Here is a 16,876-nt window from a genome sequence, read left to right as displayed (position 1 = left end):
TAAGATATAATAAAATATATAAGATATAATTTAAAAAATAATTTAAGTATTTGTATTTTGAGTTAGCTGATTGGGTGATTATAGTATGAAGTTGATGAAGGAAAACCTCGAATTTTACTGTTGAATGATGAATCAATGAGTCTATAGTGTAATAAAAATAATTTGGGTTATTGTATTTTAATCTAATTAATAATCTCTATTTTCTGTTTTGCAAAATTTTACCAAAATAGAAAAGTTTTCGCAATTAGTCCTAAGTTAATTAGAAGCTATAGTGATTCTATTCTGAATAAATAACTATAGCGCACGGAATTTAGAGTTCTACTAATGATCAAATGTATTATATGCTACAAATACAAATAATTACTATAATTAGCACTATGCATTCGAGACACGATCTTCAGTTTCCGTTCAATAAAATTTTGAAGATCGATATTAATTAGTATATCAAATTTAAGGTAACGCAACAATATTCGAGATATTGAAATTAAATAATTTCACGTGTTAATTATTACACGATTTCTTTATTTACCATTTAAAAAGATAACGTCAGCTTTATAGTTGAAAATTTTTTAATTTATATTCTTCTCTAGTCAAAACATCCTCGAGTGCAGAGGGTTAATTGTCGAAATAATAGTCGATTTTCATCCAAATTTCAATAATAAGAATATTATGAACAACAATATAATAAATTCTTTCTAACATTAATGATGAAAATTATTAAGCAAATTAAAATTATCCTTTATAGTTCTTTTATATAAAATTATTGTATATAATTTCATTAAAGTTCCAATAATAACAATATTGCTAATAACACTGTAACAAATCCTTCAGACACTAATGATGAAAATCTTTAAGAAAATTAAAATTACCCTTTATAGTTATTTTTATGTAAAATTATCTTGTATAATTACATAAAATTATTGTGTACTTTTTCATTAAAATTCCAATAATAACAATATTACTAACAGCACTGTAACAAATCCTTCAGACACTAATGATGAAAATCTTTAAGAAAATTAAAATTACCATTTATAATTATTTTTATATAAAATTATCTTGTATAATTATATCAAATTATTGTATACTATTTCATTAAAATTACAATAATAACAATATTATGAACAACACTATAACAAATTTTTCAGATATTAATGATGAAAATTATTATGCAAATTAAAATTACCTTTTATAGTTATTTTTATGTAAAATTATCTTGTATAATTATATATAAATTTATTGTATACTTTTTCATTAAAATTCCAATAATAACAATATTACTAACAACGCTATAACAAATTCATCAGACACTAATGATGAAAATCTTTAAGAAAATTAAAATTACCTTTTATAATTATTTTTATATAAAATTATCTTATATAATTGTATAAAATTACTGTATATTTTACTCAGATTCCAATTGTAACAATATCATGAACAATACTATAACAAATTCCCCAAACACTGATGATGAAAATTATTAAGCACATTAAAATTACCTTGTATAGTTACATAAAGCTATACTATACATCATCTTTTATTGGTATGCACTTTCAATAGGTATATTGATTTGCAATAATTACACGTTCGACTTTCAAGCAGAGTGTTATTAATCGTTAACTGATAACGAGTCATCTGTTTTGCAATTGCACGTCAATCACTTATGATACATCATCTAGCAATTCACACTGCTATATGCACGATAACTGGTATAGTATATCCACAGAGCATATTTTCTTTCCAGATTTTAGTCATTGATATTCTTCTATTACACACATTATGTAACAAAATTCTTTTTACATCACACCATAGATGAACAAAAATTTACCATTCGAAGTTTCCAAATGTTCAATACATACATATTATAGTAGAACGTCGAATTATGCGAATTTTGATCACATAAACGATGGATTATCCGAATTGAAGTAAATCACGTACATGCATTTAATTGGAAAAATTGAAATTAGAAAATTTGCCAGCATAACATACCCAAATTGGAAGACTATTATGACACGAATCCTGAATGGACCTAGATAAAAATGACTCGAATATAATTATAAATAATTTTCCATTTCTAATCAATTTATTTAAAAAATTGGAAAAATTCGAAATTTTCAAAATTTGTTTTCTTCGGATCAAACTTTTTTCCTGATTAATTCGGATAATCGACGTTTTATCGAATACCCTAATGTCTCACTACCTTGCAGCTACCTCCTCGAGATCTTGATGGTCACCAAAGCACCTGTCTGAACCCAGACATCAGCCTAACTGCGATATCAACGCAACATTGTCAAGCAACCGCTGTTAAAACCATCTTTCACTCAAAATTATAAAGTTACAACGTCAATTATCATCCTCTGGTACTCTTTGAATTCACAATTTCTCATCCGCCAATAACCTAACCTCTAATTATCTGGAATAATTATTCACCGATAATCTTTTTCAATCATTAACAGGAATAACGTTACAACGTTAGCAGCAGACGATAACGAGTTGCAGCATTAAATATTCAAGGAAATTACACGGTAGTTGGATAAAATAGTGGAATAAAAGCAGGGAGAGGGGTTATGGATTTACTGCGAGGGAAGATGGCGCGAAGACCGGCCATGTTATCAGCGTATCTTGCCGGTGATCCTTAATTGCGTGGCGAGACTTTTCGAGGCGTTTAATCGATCGTCTAATTTCACCACGTTGAAGGAAGAAATTTTACGATGACGGAGAGACTCGTTACGTGGCCATCCTCATGCTAGCGTCCCGCAGCGTCTGCTGGGTGTTTACCACCCGGCCAGGTGTCCATTCACGTCCACTAGGGATGCCAATTTAACGCTACAGTGTGCGACAAAATCATTCCGTTTCATACGATTTTCGATATTTCTCCATTTACTTTGAAGTAAAGTATACCTTGGCAAAAATGATCGTGTACCGTGTGGTTTTTAATGTTCCTCGAATTATTTCGAAGCGGTGTATTTATGAATTAATAGAGGATTTTAAGGGCTGGGGTGGAAGAGAATGAACGAAATACTCATTTAGAGGTCTTATAGAGGTTTTCGAATTAAAGAGATTAGAATTATTGGGATTGGGATTATCAAGGTTCGAATTATCGAGGTTTGAATTCTCAAAATTCAAATTATTCGGGTTCGAGCTATCAATGTTCGAATTATTGGGATTCGAATTATCGAGGTTCGAGTTATCAAGATTCGAACTGTCGGGATTTGATTTATCAAAGTTCGAATTATCAGGATATGTATTGTCAAGGTTCGAATTATCGAGGTTTGAATTATCAAAATTCGAATTATTGGAATTCGAGCTATCAATATTCAAATTATCGAGGTTCGAGTTATCAAGATTCGAACTGTCGGGATTTGATTTATCAAAGTTCGAATTATCAGGATGTGTATTGTCAAGGTTCGAATTATCGAGGTTTGAATTATCAAAATTCGAATTATTGGGGTTCGAGCTATCAATGTTCGAATTATTGGGATTCGAATTATCGAGGTTCGAGTTATCAAGATTCGAACTGTCGGGATTTGAGTTATCAAAGTTCGAATTATCAGGATGTGTATTGTCAAGGTTCGAATTATCGAGGTTTGAATTATCAAAATTCGAATTATTGGGGTTCGAGCTATTAATGTTCGAATTATTGGGATTCGAATTATCGAGGTTCGAGTTATCAAGATTCGAACTGTCGGGATTTGAGTTATCAAAGTTCGAATTATCAGGATGTGTATTGTCAAGGTTCGAATTATCGAGGTTTGAATTATCAAAATTCGAATTATTGGGGTTCGAGCTATCAATGTTCGAATTATCGGGATTCGAATTATCTAGGTTCGAGTTATCAAGATTCGAACTGTCGGGATTTGAGTTATCAAAGTTCGCATTATCAGGGTGTGTATTGTCAAGGTTCGAGTTATCGAGATTCGTATTGTCGAAGTTCGAATTATTTGAGGTTCGAGTTATCAAGGTTCGATTTATTGAGATTCAAATTATCGGGGTTCGAGCTATCAAGGTTCTAATAATCAGTGTTTGTATTGTCAACGTTCGAATTATCGGAGTGAGAATTATCGAAGTTCGAGTTATCAGATTGGAATTATCGATGTTCGAGTTATCAAGATTCGAATTATCAAGGTTTGAATTACTAAAATTCGAATTATCGAAGTTTGAATTATTGGGGTTCAACAGTATTTCTAATCTTATTTATATGATTCTAACAAAACATAACGCATCACAAAATAATACTACGTTACTTCACATCCTTCATCGTTTTCCAAGTATTTTCAAAGAAACATTTCGAATTTCGATAAAATAAATTACACCAAAATTATAAACCAAATTCGATTTTACAGATGAAGATTAATACCATAGATAATATATCGTTAACAAAAATATCTGAAGAAATTATTCCTGCTATCGAATGTTTTCGTAAGTATAGGAAAAATCAAGCTATATTAAAATGTAAAATTACCCCGAAATGAAAAATTAATTTATTAGTTCTAATAATTAATAACTAATTATAAGTTCATATTTATGTTATATTTAATTTGATAATATTTAATAATATTTAATATTTACATTGTAATTTATTAGTTTAGTAATTAATAATTAATTTAATTTTATTCGAAATAAAAATGACGGAATGAAACGAAAATTTATCTGTCAGACACATTAGAGAAACGACGTTACCAGTACGTGATTCTTCGAACACGGTGACAAAGTTTAGTCAAGCTAAGACTCACAGTGGCACAACACGTGGTATGTACGTGCTCTCGGTACGTTTCTCTTGGAGTATTTTGATAAGGCGGCCGACTCGTAAGGCTTACCGTATTGTCGTGCTCCCACGACACACTGCAACGACAGGATCTACATAATTAGTTTTGCTATTATTTTTTCAGGTACCGCCCGAAATCCCGGTTTCTGCGACACGTGTGCAATCAAAACACCTTCCGCTACGGCGAACACGTGTCGCCGAAGAATTAAAACTTTAAACGAGAATAAACGAACGTAGAGTGTCGATTAACAGGGAATACAACAAAGAACAAATATTAAACGAATCTTCGAAAGTACATTTAAATATTGCAGAGATAACGTTCAAAAAAATGTGATTGAGATACACGATGCAAGATACGATGAGAATTTTGTGACTATAATGAGTAATAAAATTATTTTGTTGAAAATCATGTAATACTTCTGTAAATTTTTGTATAGGTGGATGCATGATGTCTATAATATGTTCATTTGAAAAAGTTGTATGCGATCTACATAATATTTGAGTTTGTTATTTAATAATATATGGTTAATTTGAAACCCTGCAAAATTTCCCCTACGAGTTATAAAAATTTTAAAATCAGATTTCTAGTCATTTCTACTAACTTGAAATTAATGTTAAAATTTGAAAATTCCTCAATTAATTTAATGAATATTGTGTAGCTATAACTTATATATATTACAACTGCATTACAATATAATGTAATTTAACGTATAATTATAACGATAACAGTGACATTGTATATCAATACAATATATTTTAAATTATAATAATTATATAACAATAACAATATAACAATTATTATATATTTAATGTAATATAATAAAATACATGTTACAATATTATTGTGCATACAATAATATACTAAATATTACAATCATATTATAATTATACGATGTTATAAATATTTAATATTATAATATTATAATGTATTTTAATTCATAATAACTGTATATTACTAATAACATTATTATTATTGTTGTTGTTGTTGTGTTGCTGCTGTTGATGATGCTGTTGCCGTTGCCATTGTCCATGCGATGGCAATGTCGTAATATTACAATCATATTATAATTATACGATGTTATAAATATTTAATATTATAATATTATAATGTATTTTAATTCATAATAACTGTATACTACTAATAACATTATTATTATTGTTGTTGTTGTTGATGTTGCTGCTGTTGATGATGCTGTTGCCGTTGCCATTGTCCATGCGATGTCGATGTTAATGTTAATGTTAATGTTGATGTTGATGTTGATGTTGATGTTGATGTTGATGTTGATGTTGATGTTGATGTTGATGTTGATGTTGATGTTGATGTTGATGTTGATGTTGATGTTGATGTGGATGTGGATGTGGATGTGGATGTTGGTGTGTTTTTAGTGCCGGCCTGTTTTTAGTGCGGCGTGCTTTTAGTGTTGACGTGTTTTAGTGTTGACGTGCTTTTTAGTGCTGACGTGCTTTTTAGTGTTGACGTGTTTTAGTGCTGACGTGCTTTTTAGTGTTGACGTGCTTTTAGTGTTGACGCGTTTTTAGTGTTGACGTGCTTTTAGTGTGTACTGTTTTCGTGTTGACGTACTAACTTGCAGTTGTGCTTTACATGTGTACGTGTTGACGTACTGACTTGCAGTTGTGCTTTACATGTGTACGTGTTACCGTGTTGCCGCGCTTATATGCCGACAGTAACTCCGACAATTCTAATGTTGTTATCAGCATTCACTCACGAGGGTTCGCATGTGGAAAACGTTTTTATATTCGGTTTATTTAACATTATTTAACATTACACCAAATATTAAAATATGAGGTATGCAATATTAAACGCTGCATATTGTACATTAAATATTAAATATTTTATATTAGATATCGAATATTAAACACTAAACATTAAATCGTAAATTAAATATTTAATGTGAAATGTGGTTTATGGCACGTGAAATATTGAAAGTTGAACGTTGACTGTTGACGTTGACATGTTGGTGTTGATGTCGACGTATTAATCTTAATGTGTTGATGTTGGTATTGGCGTTGATATTGATGTGATGTTGATGTGGATGTGAATATGGATGTGGATGTGGATGTCGATGTTGATGTTGATGTTGATGTGTGGATGTCGATGATGTTGATGTAAATGTCGGTGGTGTCGTTGATGTTGGCTTGGATGTCGGTGATGTTGGTGGTGTTTATGTGGATGTCGGTAATGTTGGTGATGTTGATTGGATGTCAGTGATGCTGGTGATGTTACGGTTACTGTTATTGTTGTTATATATTTAACGTAGTATATTTATTTAAAATATCATACAAAATCATAATAATATTATAACAACATTGTATAACATTATAATGTAATTTAAATTATAATAATTATATAATAATATCATATTAAATTATCGCAACACGATTACGAACTATTATAATATAACATAATATTATAAAATATTAGACATATTTTCGACGGTTGGTATATCAACGAGTGAGAAAATGATTCAGAATTTTCAGCAGGTACGCATATTCCCGCCAATCTCTATTAATCACAACACAGCCAACGGTACATACACAGATCGTTACACGATGACACGGGATCCTTTAAAACGAATCAAAGGATAAGAGGCCACCCTTGGTGTTCCTGAAAGAGTAGCGTCGGAGGAGTAGATCTACGTATAATGGAGCCATATTGAATCTCTGCCGGTCTTTCATGAGGCACCACGTGCCTAAGTGCTACCACGACAACGTATACCCTCTTCAAGGTCCTCACGATTCACGTGCCAATCCGGAAACGGAAGCCAACCCTCCTGAGGCGGGGTTAGCATAGAGGTACAAGAGGGATGCCCAACGAACATACTTAACCCTTCGAGACTGACACTGAAGAAGTCTACGAGACAAAGATAGGTCCAACTGATTCGAAATTTGATCTCATCCTGTCACTTTTACCACCGGAGAAAACTCCTCGTGAATCTCAGCTCTCTGCTTACGAATTATAAATTCTTTAGCAATTTTATTCTTCAACCGTACAGTGTAGAACCCTTTTCAGTGCAAGCTCTAACCTTCTTATTATTCTTTAAGCTCTGTTGTAATTCAGAGTAGAATTGCTTTTACGACATTACAATATGTACGTTTTTAATTGCTTTACCTTGGGATTTATTCAATATTCGATTTCAGTTAGTATGGAAGTGTAATCAATGAAAATACCTTCTCCATTTCCTTTTTTGCGATGAGAAAGTTTGATTTGAATCTAATTCTTCTACATGGATTCCCTTATCAAATTTTATTTAAAATTACTTTCACGGCATTACAATATGTACTTTTTTTATTGCTTCACCTTGGGATTTATTCAATATTCGATTTCAGTTAGTATGGAAGTATAATCATACAAAATATATTCTCCATTTCCAGTTTTTCCCTTCTTTTACGATGAGAAAGTTTGATTTGACTCTGGTTAATTCTTCGATATGGATTCCGTTGTCAAGTTATATTTTCTGTCAGCTTGAAATTATCATGTTTCCACGTTATGCGAAATTCAATTTCAAAATATAATAATCAAGGTAACCACCTAGATATCTTCCCTACTCGTAATGAAATAAATATTTTGTATGCAATTTATGTGACCTCGAAAGAATGGTTTTGCCAAGGTCACTTTTTTCAGAGTTTTGAAGATGACATTGAAATGACCTTGAGTCGCAAAATTAAAATTAAAATTTCTAGAAGAACATTGTTGTATTTATAAAATAATATATTCTTTTAATCATCGCATTAATTGTTCAAAATGATGTCCCTCCATAATTATGCATTGTTTGAAACGATTACTGAGTAATTTTAACGATCTTTAGGTAGTTTCGTTATTTATAAAGATACCAGCTTTGATTATTCCACTGACGGTATTAAGTCAAGGTCATTTCAAAGGCATGTCATTATATATATATATCAATTATGCAGTATTCGATACAACTAAGAAACGTGTACATGCACATGCAAAAGAAGACGTGGATGAAACTTCGAAACTCTGAAAAAGATTAGTTTTCACGTCACATAAACCCCATACAAAATATTTTCCATATGATTACAAGGACAGATATTTAGGTGTGACATGTATTTTATGCATAGGTGTGATGTGTATTTGGCAGGGCTGATATCGCTATGATTTATTACAACAGTTAAATAAATATTTATTGTATTCACATATTAAATATATTATCCACTACTAGCAGCATAAGTGTCTTTACGATCACTTTAACTGTTTCAACAGAATCTTTATTAATTTTAACCGTTTCCTCCAATCCTTAAATTTTGTCTGTCTGCTTTCTCGTTTCAAGTACAATATGCTTCGTCCTTTTGCGAGTATTAGTTTCACGTATGGGAGTGTTAGCGTGGTGAACGAATGGAATTCATTTGCCAATAATTCTGCAATATGTGATATAAATATAACGTGTCTGAGTACCGTCTAGCCTGAATGACGTTTGAAAAAATGTTCAGAAGAACGTGCCAAAATGAAACAGTTGTCTCAGAAGTATCAAGTGTGACACGTAAATGTATTAGTCATTAAGAGTGAGAGAGAAGAAACTTCAAGAAAGAGTGCACCGATCTATCATTTCAAATAGTTATTTATTTAAACATTTTAACTTAAACGTACTTTGTACGTTACTCGTTAAAAAGATGCTGGATATTGTAGAAAAGGTAAGTTTAGTTATATACAAAAATCAATCTAGGATATAAGGTGTGAATAAATAATTCATAAAACCAAAATTCTGAGAACGAATACGTAATACAATACGTAAAACGGCAGAAGGCAGAGACGAATGGCAAAAATCACATAAATCAGACACACAAATCACATAAAACACACCAAATCGTGTAATAAAGTGTACATACACCTTGCGCCTTATTGCACACCCTGAGTGCTCAGTATCCTGTAAGGATTCGGCATACTGAGATGAAAGCAGCAGCAATTTTGAGCTAAATTTTGCTCGTTTTTCGACGACATTTTCGACGTTTGTGAGTCACTCAAATAAATCAGGTGTCGAAACTTATGGCTCGCTATTCGCTGATACTATATCTCATTTTTGGCTGTTTACAAACGCAAGCAGCGCGCCCAACGAATTTTCAAACTCGATTTTCTCGGAAACGAAGCCCCGTATGAAAAATCTTTCTTCTAGATTTTCGACTCAGTTTTACGCGAGGAATCACATTCTTGCCGGTTTTAGCATGATTTTGAGAATATTCCTTATATGAGCCGTTCACTGCACAAATCGATTAACTCCACTTTTTGAAAAATCTTAAATTTAAGTGTCAAAGCACTTGGTATAGTCACAACTTTTTATATTTATAATAACTTTCCCCGACATTTAAGATTAACACCGTTAAACGGCAAAAATTTTTTGGCCACTGAATAATAAATAATTTATTTCAGAGCTCACTTTGATTAACTCCGTACTCTAATGTAAATCGTTGCAGTAATGCAACCCAAATGCACCAGCAAGCCACGAATGATAACGATGAATTTTTTAGCGCCGTCTTATCAGAATTTAAGTAAAATTTAGTAAAATTTAAATTTATTACTTTTTCACTTGCAAATCGATTAACTCTTCCAGTAACATAAAAATGGTAACATTACCAACGATTACCTTTTGGCTATTTTTTCTTATAAATTTTATATACCGTTGGATGAAAGTTACATTTGTATTTATGCATTCTGCGATATTTATTTCGATTTAAATTATGAAGGGAATTTTAAAAAACAATATACATTATTTCATTACATTTCTCCACTTTTTGTTTTACGGACTTAATCAATTTGTGCAGTGAACGGCTCATATACCTTGCTTGAGTAATAAAAGAATTTAAAAGAGATTATAGATATCGTGGCTATTTTACAATTATAAATCCATAATCCCAATAGATATTATAATACCCACACTTTTATCGTCCAAAGACTTAACATCCGTTAAGATATATTAATAAATAAATAAATAAACAATTTTGCAACAAAATTGGTAATATCCAGTACAACCTGTGTGAAAGGAATCTCTATTTTAGATGACATAACCATGTATTGGGATTTATTTTGCTTCGAGAAAAATTTATAAGCTGGATGGTTCCTCGAACTTAGGCTGAAAGACGCAATGAGCTGGTGTCATAGAGTCTATGGGAACCTTGCTGGCTGGTTCAAAGGAAGACACTTTCCTCAGTCCACTGTGCTACACGCATCACAGAAAACCTCGAACCCCTCTTTATTCTATAGCATCAAGAAATTTAAAATATAACTAAGAATAGAAGTTCTTCTTGAATATTATTAACCCCTATTACCACATCTGCGAAATCTAACTTTGATCCTCGAGTTACAAGAAGAGTGCAAGTCCTTCGGGTCATTTAATTCAAGAAAATGTATCATTATAAGGGAAACTAGGCCCTATAATAGTTTTTGAGATATTTATGATTAGAGTTTTATTATTGCCTTAACTATGGATTTATTTCGAATAGTTATCAAGTACCGTTGTGACCTAAAAACGACATCCTAAAATTCCTATATGGAGGTCTGAGGTTCCATTCTGTTCGTAATCAATTTTCTATTTGCATTAATTTTTCGTCCATGGAAATAAATAATTTTAAATAAATTGTAAATAAAATTTCTTAATAAAATAATTTATTTCTTACGCTTTCTCAGGCTAGTATATATTTAATATTTTTGAAAATATTAATCAAATCTGTTTTCCTGTAATGATATTCCACTTATTCGATCTGTAAGATGTCGATGTGATGTACAATAAGTACCATTGTATCTAGTGTTCCTACGATAAGTACCATTACTGTAATCAATAATAAGGACTTTCTTTATTAAGAAATTTTTGCCAACTCATTTATTTATTTATATATAATTAACGGGTAGCTCTATTAGTATACATTTGTAGATTTAACAAGTTCTATATAGAGGACACTACATACAAAAAAAACGTTACATATCAAATACGAATGAAGAACTGACAGTATAAATTACACATACTTAGATAACAGATTATGAAAGGAATTGACCAATCCAGTGAAGAAATTTAGAAATTTTATTTACAATTTATTTAAAATAACATGTTTTCATAGGCAAAAAAGTAATAAAAAATAAAAAATAAATATTGAAAAAGAAATTATTAATTATGGACAGGATTTAGTATAGGCCATAGGAATTTTATATGAGCATAGGAATTTTCGGATGCTGCTGTTAAGCCACAACGGATTTTGATAACTATCGATAATTATTAGAAATAAATCAGTATTTAAGAAATAATAAAGTTCTAATCATAAATATCTCAAGAACTATTCAGTACTTGCCCTCATAATCCTAAATTTTCTTGAACTGGATGACAAAATCTACAAACGTGCAAAATTTCAATTAACAATGAATCAATGACTCAAAGGACTTGCACCCTTCTTGTTAACTCTAATGCCTGTCAAATCGTCAACAGCCCCGACATAACCTACTAACATCGCAGACTCTCATTCGTCTGACCGAAAAGGCAACGGATCTTCATAGCTCGGATAAAAATTTTGGTCCCGGAGGTAACGCTGGTCCAGCTACCCCGCATGCGCGATAAAGATTTTTAATCCAGGCTGGCGCACATACCTAGGACGTATCTGAGCGTAATCATTAATACGGATTACGTTTGGTGTTGGGTTTCAGCGTGGTCTCTCCCCACGATCTATTTTCAAGTAATCCCCAGCGCAAACCAACAAACAGTGACAGCTGCTGATGTCGACTAAGAAACGATTACGATGTATCCGCTTTGGCCCCGTCCCTTCGCCGGCCAACGTCCTGCAGCGCGCCCTAGTCGACTAGAGGTCGCTTCGGAGTTGCGGAGCCGGAGCAGAAAGATCGGGTCGATCGGCGACTCTGGTCGGTCGATCGAACCTGAAAGTGGAGGAAATTCGTCACTTTCGATGCCGCTTCAACCGGTAATAGGATTAAAGTTTATAATGGCATAACAAGTACTTGCTTACGCTTAGCTGCCATTCGTTAGGCTTAGCCCTAGCGGTGAATAATGGCCGCGGATTTGTTAGCGTTGATGCAGTACGTTCGGGAAAAAAGAACGGAACGAGGAAGTTCGAATAAATACACGTGTCTGCTATTAAATAAGTTTGCCAGGTTCAGCCAGCTAGATGTAACGCGGATGATAACAGTCGTAATTTTGCGTTACGTCTACCTTCTTGTTAGGAGGATATACGACGAATGAGAGGGTCGTGTTGGTTTTATCAATTGAGATTGTTTTCAGCTAGTATGGGGGGATGTTTGGTGACTGGGTGCGGTGAGTTTGCGTTTTTATGGGGACTTTGTGTCGAATTTTTATTAGGTTTTTATTGTCTATTTTAATGGAGATATTCAATTAAATTTGAATATATATATTATTATTGTGATAATAATGTAATGTAATATAATGATTGAAATTTTATTAGGTTTTTATTGTCTATTTTAATGGAGATATTGAATTAAATTTGAATATATATATATTATTATTGTGATAATAATGTAATGTAATATAAAGATAGAAATTTTATTAGGTTTTTATTGTCTATTTTAATAGAAATATTCAATTAAATTTGAATATATATATTATTATTGTGATAATAATTTAATGTAATATAAATATAGAAATTTTATTAGGTTTTTATTGTCTATTTTAATGGAGATACTGAATTAAATTTGAATATTTATATATTATTATTGTGATAATAATGTAATGTAATATAAAGAATAGAAATTTTATTAGGTTTTTATTGTCTATTTTAATGGAGATATTGAATTAAATTTGAATATATATATTATTATTGTGATAATAATGTAATGTAATATAAAGAATAGAAATTTTATTAGGTTTTTATTGTCTATTTTAATAGAGATATTGAATTAAATTTGAATATTTATATATTATTATTGTGATAATAATGTAATGTAATATAAAAAATAGAAATGCATTAAATTGTACCTATATTATTTATTGTAATTATAGTATAATTCTACCTATATTATTATACATTATAATAATAATACAATAATATTGGTAGAACTTAATGCTTCAATGATATTATTATATTATAATTGTAATAAATAATTATAAAAGTATAATTTAATGGATTTCTATTTCTTAGTTTCATGTAAATACAAATTATTCAATAAAATTTCAATTTGACAGATATTTATTAATTTAATCAAAATATTAAATTCAATTTTAATAACGTTTAGTTTAATATATTTCGATTATTAAATTAAAAATATTAATGCATATTAATTTCTATTTCTTATTTTCATATTAATATTACGTACAATTGTAGTGTTGTTAAATCAAATTTTAGTTTAATAAATTTTTAATACCATATTAAAAGTATTAAGTATAATTTCAATAAAGTATAGTTTAATAAATTTCTATTATTTACTATAATAAAAATATTAAAGTTTATTTTAGTAATGTGTAATTCAGTAACTTCCTTTATTTAATTAATACGAATATAAAGCAAAATTTTAATAATATATTATTTTATAAATTTCTGCTACTTATTCCAATAATAAAATCAAATAAAATATATACATACAAACAAAACTATAGAATTTTAATATACTGTTCAACATTATCTACTACAAACGTCATCAATAATTATCACAATAATTTTCACGAAATTTCCCAAATAATAAAAATCTTATTTCCATAAATTACAAAATTATTAAATTTTTAAATTAATTCTACGAAATACATCTTGCGATTCAGAATACCAAAATATCAAAAGAAAAAAATTCCAGATCTATCAATATCCTTGGAAAAATATAAAAAATTACTGAATTTTCAAATTAATTCTACGAAACATCTCTTGCAATTCAATACACCAAGAGAATCCTCACTTAAACGTTCCATAACCTCCAATAATTTTCCAAAACTCGGAAAAAGATTCCAGACCCATCAATATTCTTGGGAAAGTGTCCAAAATTACTAAATTTTCAAATTAATTTTACAAAAAAATGCTTGCAATTTAAAATACCAAAAGAATCCTTACTCGAACGGTCCATAATCTCCAATAATTTTTCCAAAATTCGGAAAAAGATTCCAGACCCATCAATATCCTTGGGAAAGTGTCCAAAATTACTAAATTTTCAAATTAATTCTACGAAACACTCCTTGCAATTTAAAATACCAAAAGAATCCTTACTCAAACGGTCCATAATCTCCAATAATTTTTCCAAAATTCGGAAAAAGATTCCAGACCCATCAATATCCTTGGGAAAGTGTCCAAAATTACTAAATTTTCAAATTAATTCTACGAAACACTCCTTGCAATTTAAAATACCAAAAGAATCCTTACTCAAACGGTCCATAATCTCCAATAATTTTTCCAAAATTCGGAAAAAGATTCCAGACCCATCAATATCCTTGTTAAAGTGTCCAAAATTACTAAATTTTCAAATTAATTCTACGAAACACTCCTTGCAATTTAAAATACCAAAAGAATCCTTACTCAAACGGTCCATAATCTCCAATAATTTTTCCAAAATTCGGAAAAAGATTCCAGACCCATCAATATCCTTGGGAAAGTGTCCAAAATTACTAAATTTTCAAATTAATTTTACAAAAAAATGCTTGCAATTTAAAATGCCAAAAGAATCCTTACTCAAACGGTCCATAATCTCCAATAATTTTCCAAAATTCGGAAAAAGATTCCAGACCCATCAATATCCTTGGGAAAGTGTCCAAAATTACTAAATTTTCAAATTAATTTTACAAAAAAATGCTTGCAATTTAAAATGCCAAAAGAATCCTTACTCAAACGGTCCATAATCTCCAATAATTTTCCAAAATTCGGAAAAAGATTCCAGAGCCATCGATATCCTTGGAAAAGTGTCCTCGCTAACCTTCGGTCAAACCCTCGCCTCTTAAAGTATCCCCTAGAAGATCCTCGCGGTTGCGTGGCAATCCTTTTGATCTATCGCGTGGAGAAACGTGGAAGGAACGCTGGTTTCACGGTCTTTTGACTCGTTGGTTCCTTTTTTTCTCCACGTTCGTTAAATCGTTTTAGCCGCTGTACGCGGAGGATCAGCCAACGCTCTCCGCGCTAAGAACGAAGAAGAAGGATCTTTTGAAGGTGTACCGAGAAACCACCTGGTCGTTGTTCGGCTTTAACGCGCAATAAGATCGCCCCTTGAGATTACCGTGACCATTATCTCGGTAATCGGTAAAGAGTTCGATGGGGAAACCGGCTCTCTGCTAACTCTCTTCACCGGAACTCTTCCTCAACGAGGATGTGGTAGGAATAAACGCACGCGTGTATGTAGTCAGCTGGGGAACTATCAATCCACATACAGTTTATTTCGAATTATTACCATTTTTCTGTGTTACGAGTTTTAATACGAGTGTTAATAAGAATTGGATTTTTCAAAATTTTGACCTTCATAGGTGACAAGAAATGTTTATTATAATTGCAATTATGAGTATGAATAGAGATCTAATATTTTAATATGTAGAGAGTTGGAGAAGTATTTGTAGAGTAATAAGAGCATATATGCTTTGAATTATTGTTATTATTCTGTGTTACGAATTCGAATATTTTTGGTATCAGAATTGGGTTTTTGAAAATTTTTATATCTATATACAATTCGCATACAGTCTATTTCGAATTATTATCATTTTTAGGTATTATGAGTTTTAATATGAGTGTTAATGAAAATTGGATTTTTCCAAATTTTTAGCTTCATAGATGACAAGAAATGTTTATTATAATTGCAATTATGAGTATGAATAGAGTTCTAATATTTTAATATGTAGAGAATTGGAGAAGTATTTGTGGAGTAATAAGAGCATATATGCTTTGAATTATTGTTATTATTCTGTGTTACGAATTTTTATATTTTTTAAAATCATTTTAATATTTTGGAAAGCTTAGTTAACTCACGAAGATCTCAAGATACAATAAAATTCAAATAAATTAAAAATTTGATTAATTTCACACACATTTCCATTAATAAAAATTGCAATACAATAAAATTTATATTAATCGAAAATTTGTTTAATTCCACAGTCATCTCCATTAACAAATATTTCAGTACAATAAAATTTACATTAATCGAAAATTTGGTTAATTCCACAGTCATTC

At 30.7% G+C, this 16,876-nt stretch overlaps 1 protein-coding gene across 1 annotated transcript; it reads right to left on the bottom strand.

The window, feature by feature from the left end:
* Positions 1–2,964: 2,964 nt before the first annotated feature.
* On the bottom strand, positions 2,965–3,885 carry LOC108552562 (uncharacterized protein DDB_G0287625-like; the record flags this gene model as incomplete). Its single annotated transcript, XM_017907173.1, has 1 exon — positions 2,965–3,885. A coding segment is annotated over one exon (921 nt), but the record flags the coding sequence as incomplete, so codon positions are not given.
* Positions 3,886–16,876: the final 12,991 nt, after the last annotated feature.

Source organism: Eufriesea mexicana, unplaced genomic scaffold (genome assembly GCF_001483705.2).
Source record: "Eufriesea mexicana isolate 0111107269 unplaced genomic scaffold, ASM148370v2 scaffold7107, whole genome shotgun sequence".
NCBI lineage: Eukaryota > Metazoa > Arthropoda > Insecta > Hymenoptera > Apidae > Eufriesea > Eufriesea mexicana.
This window is presented reverse-complemented; position numbering and strand designations above follow the sequence as displayed.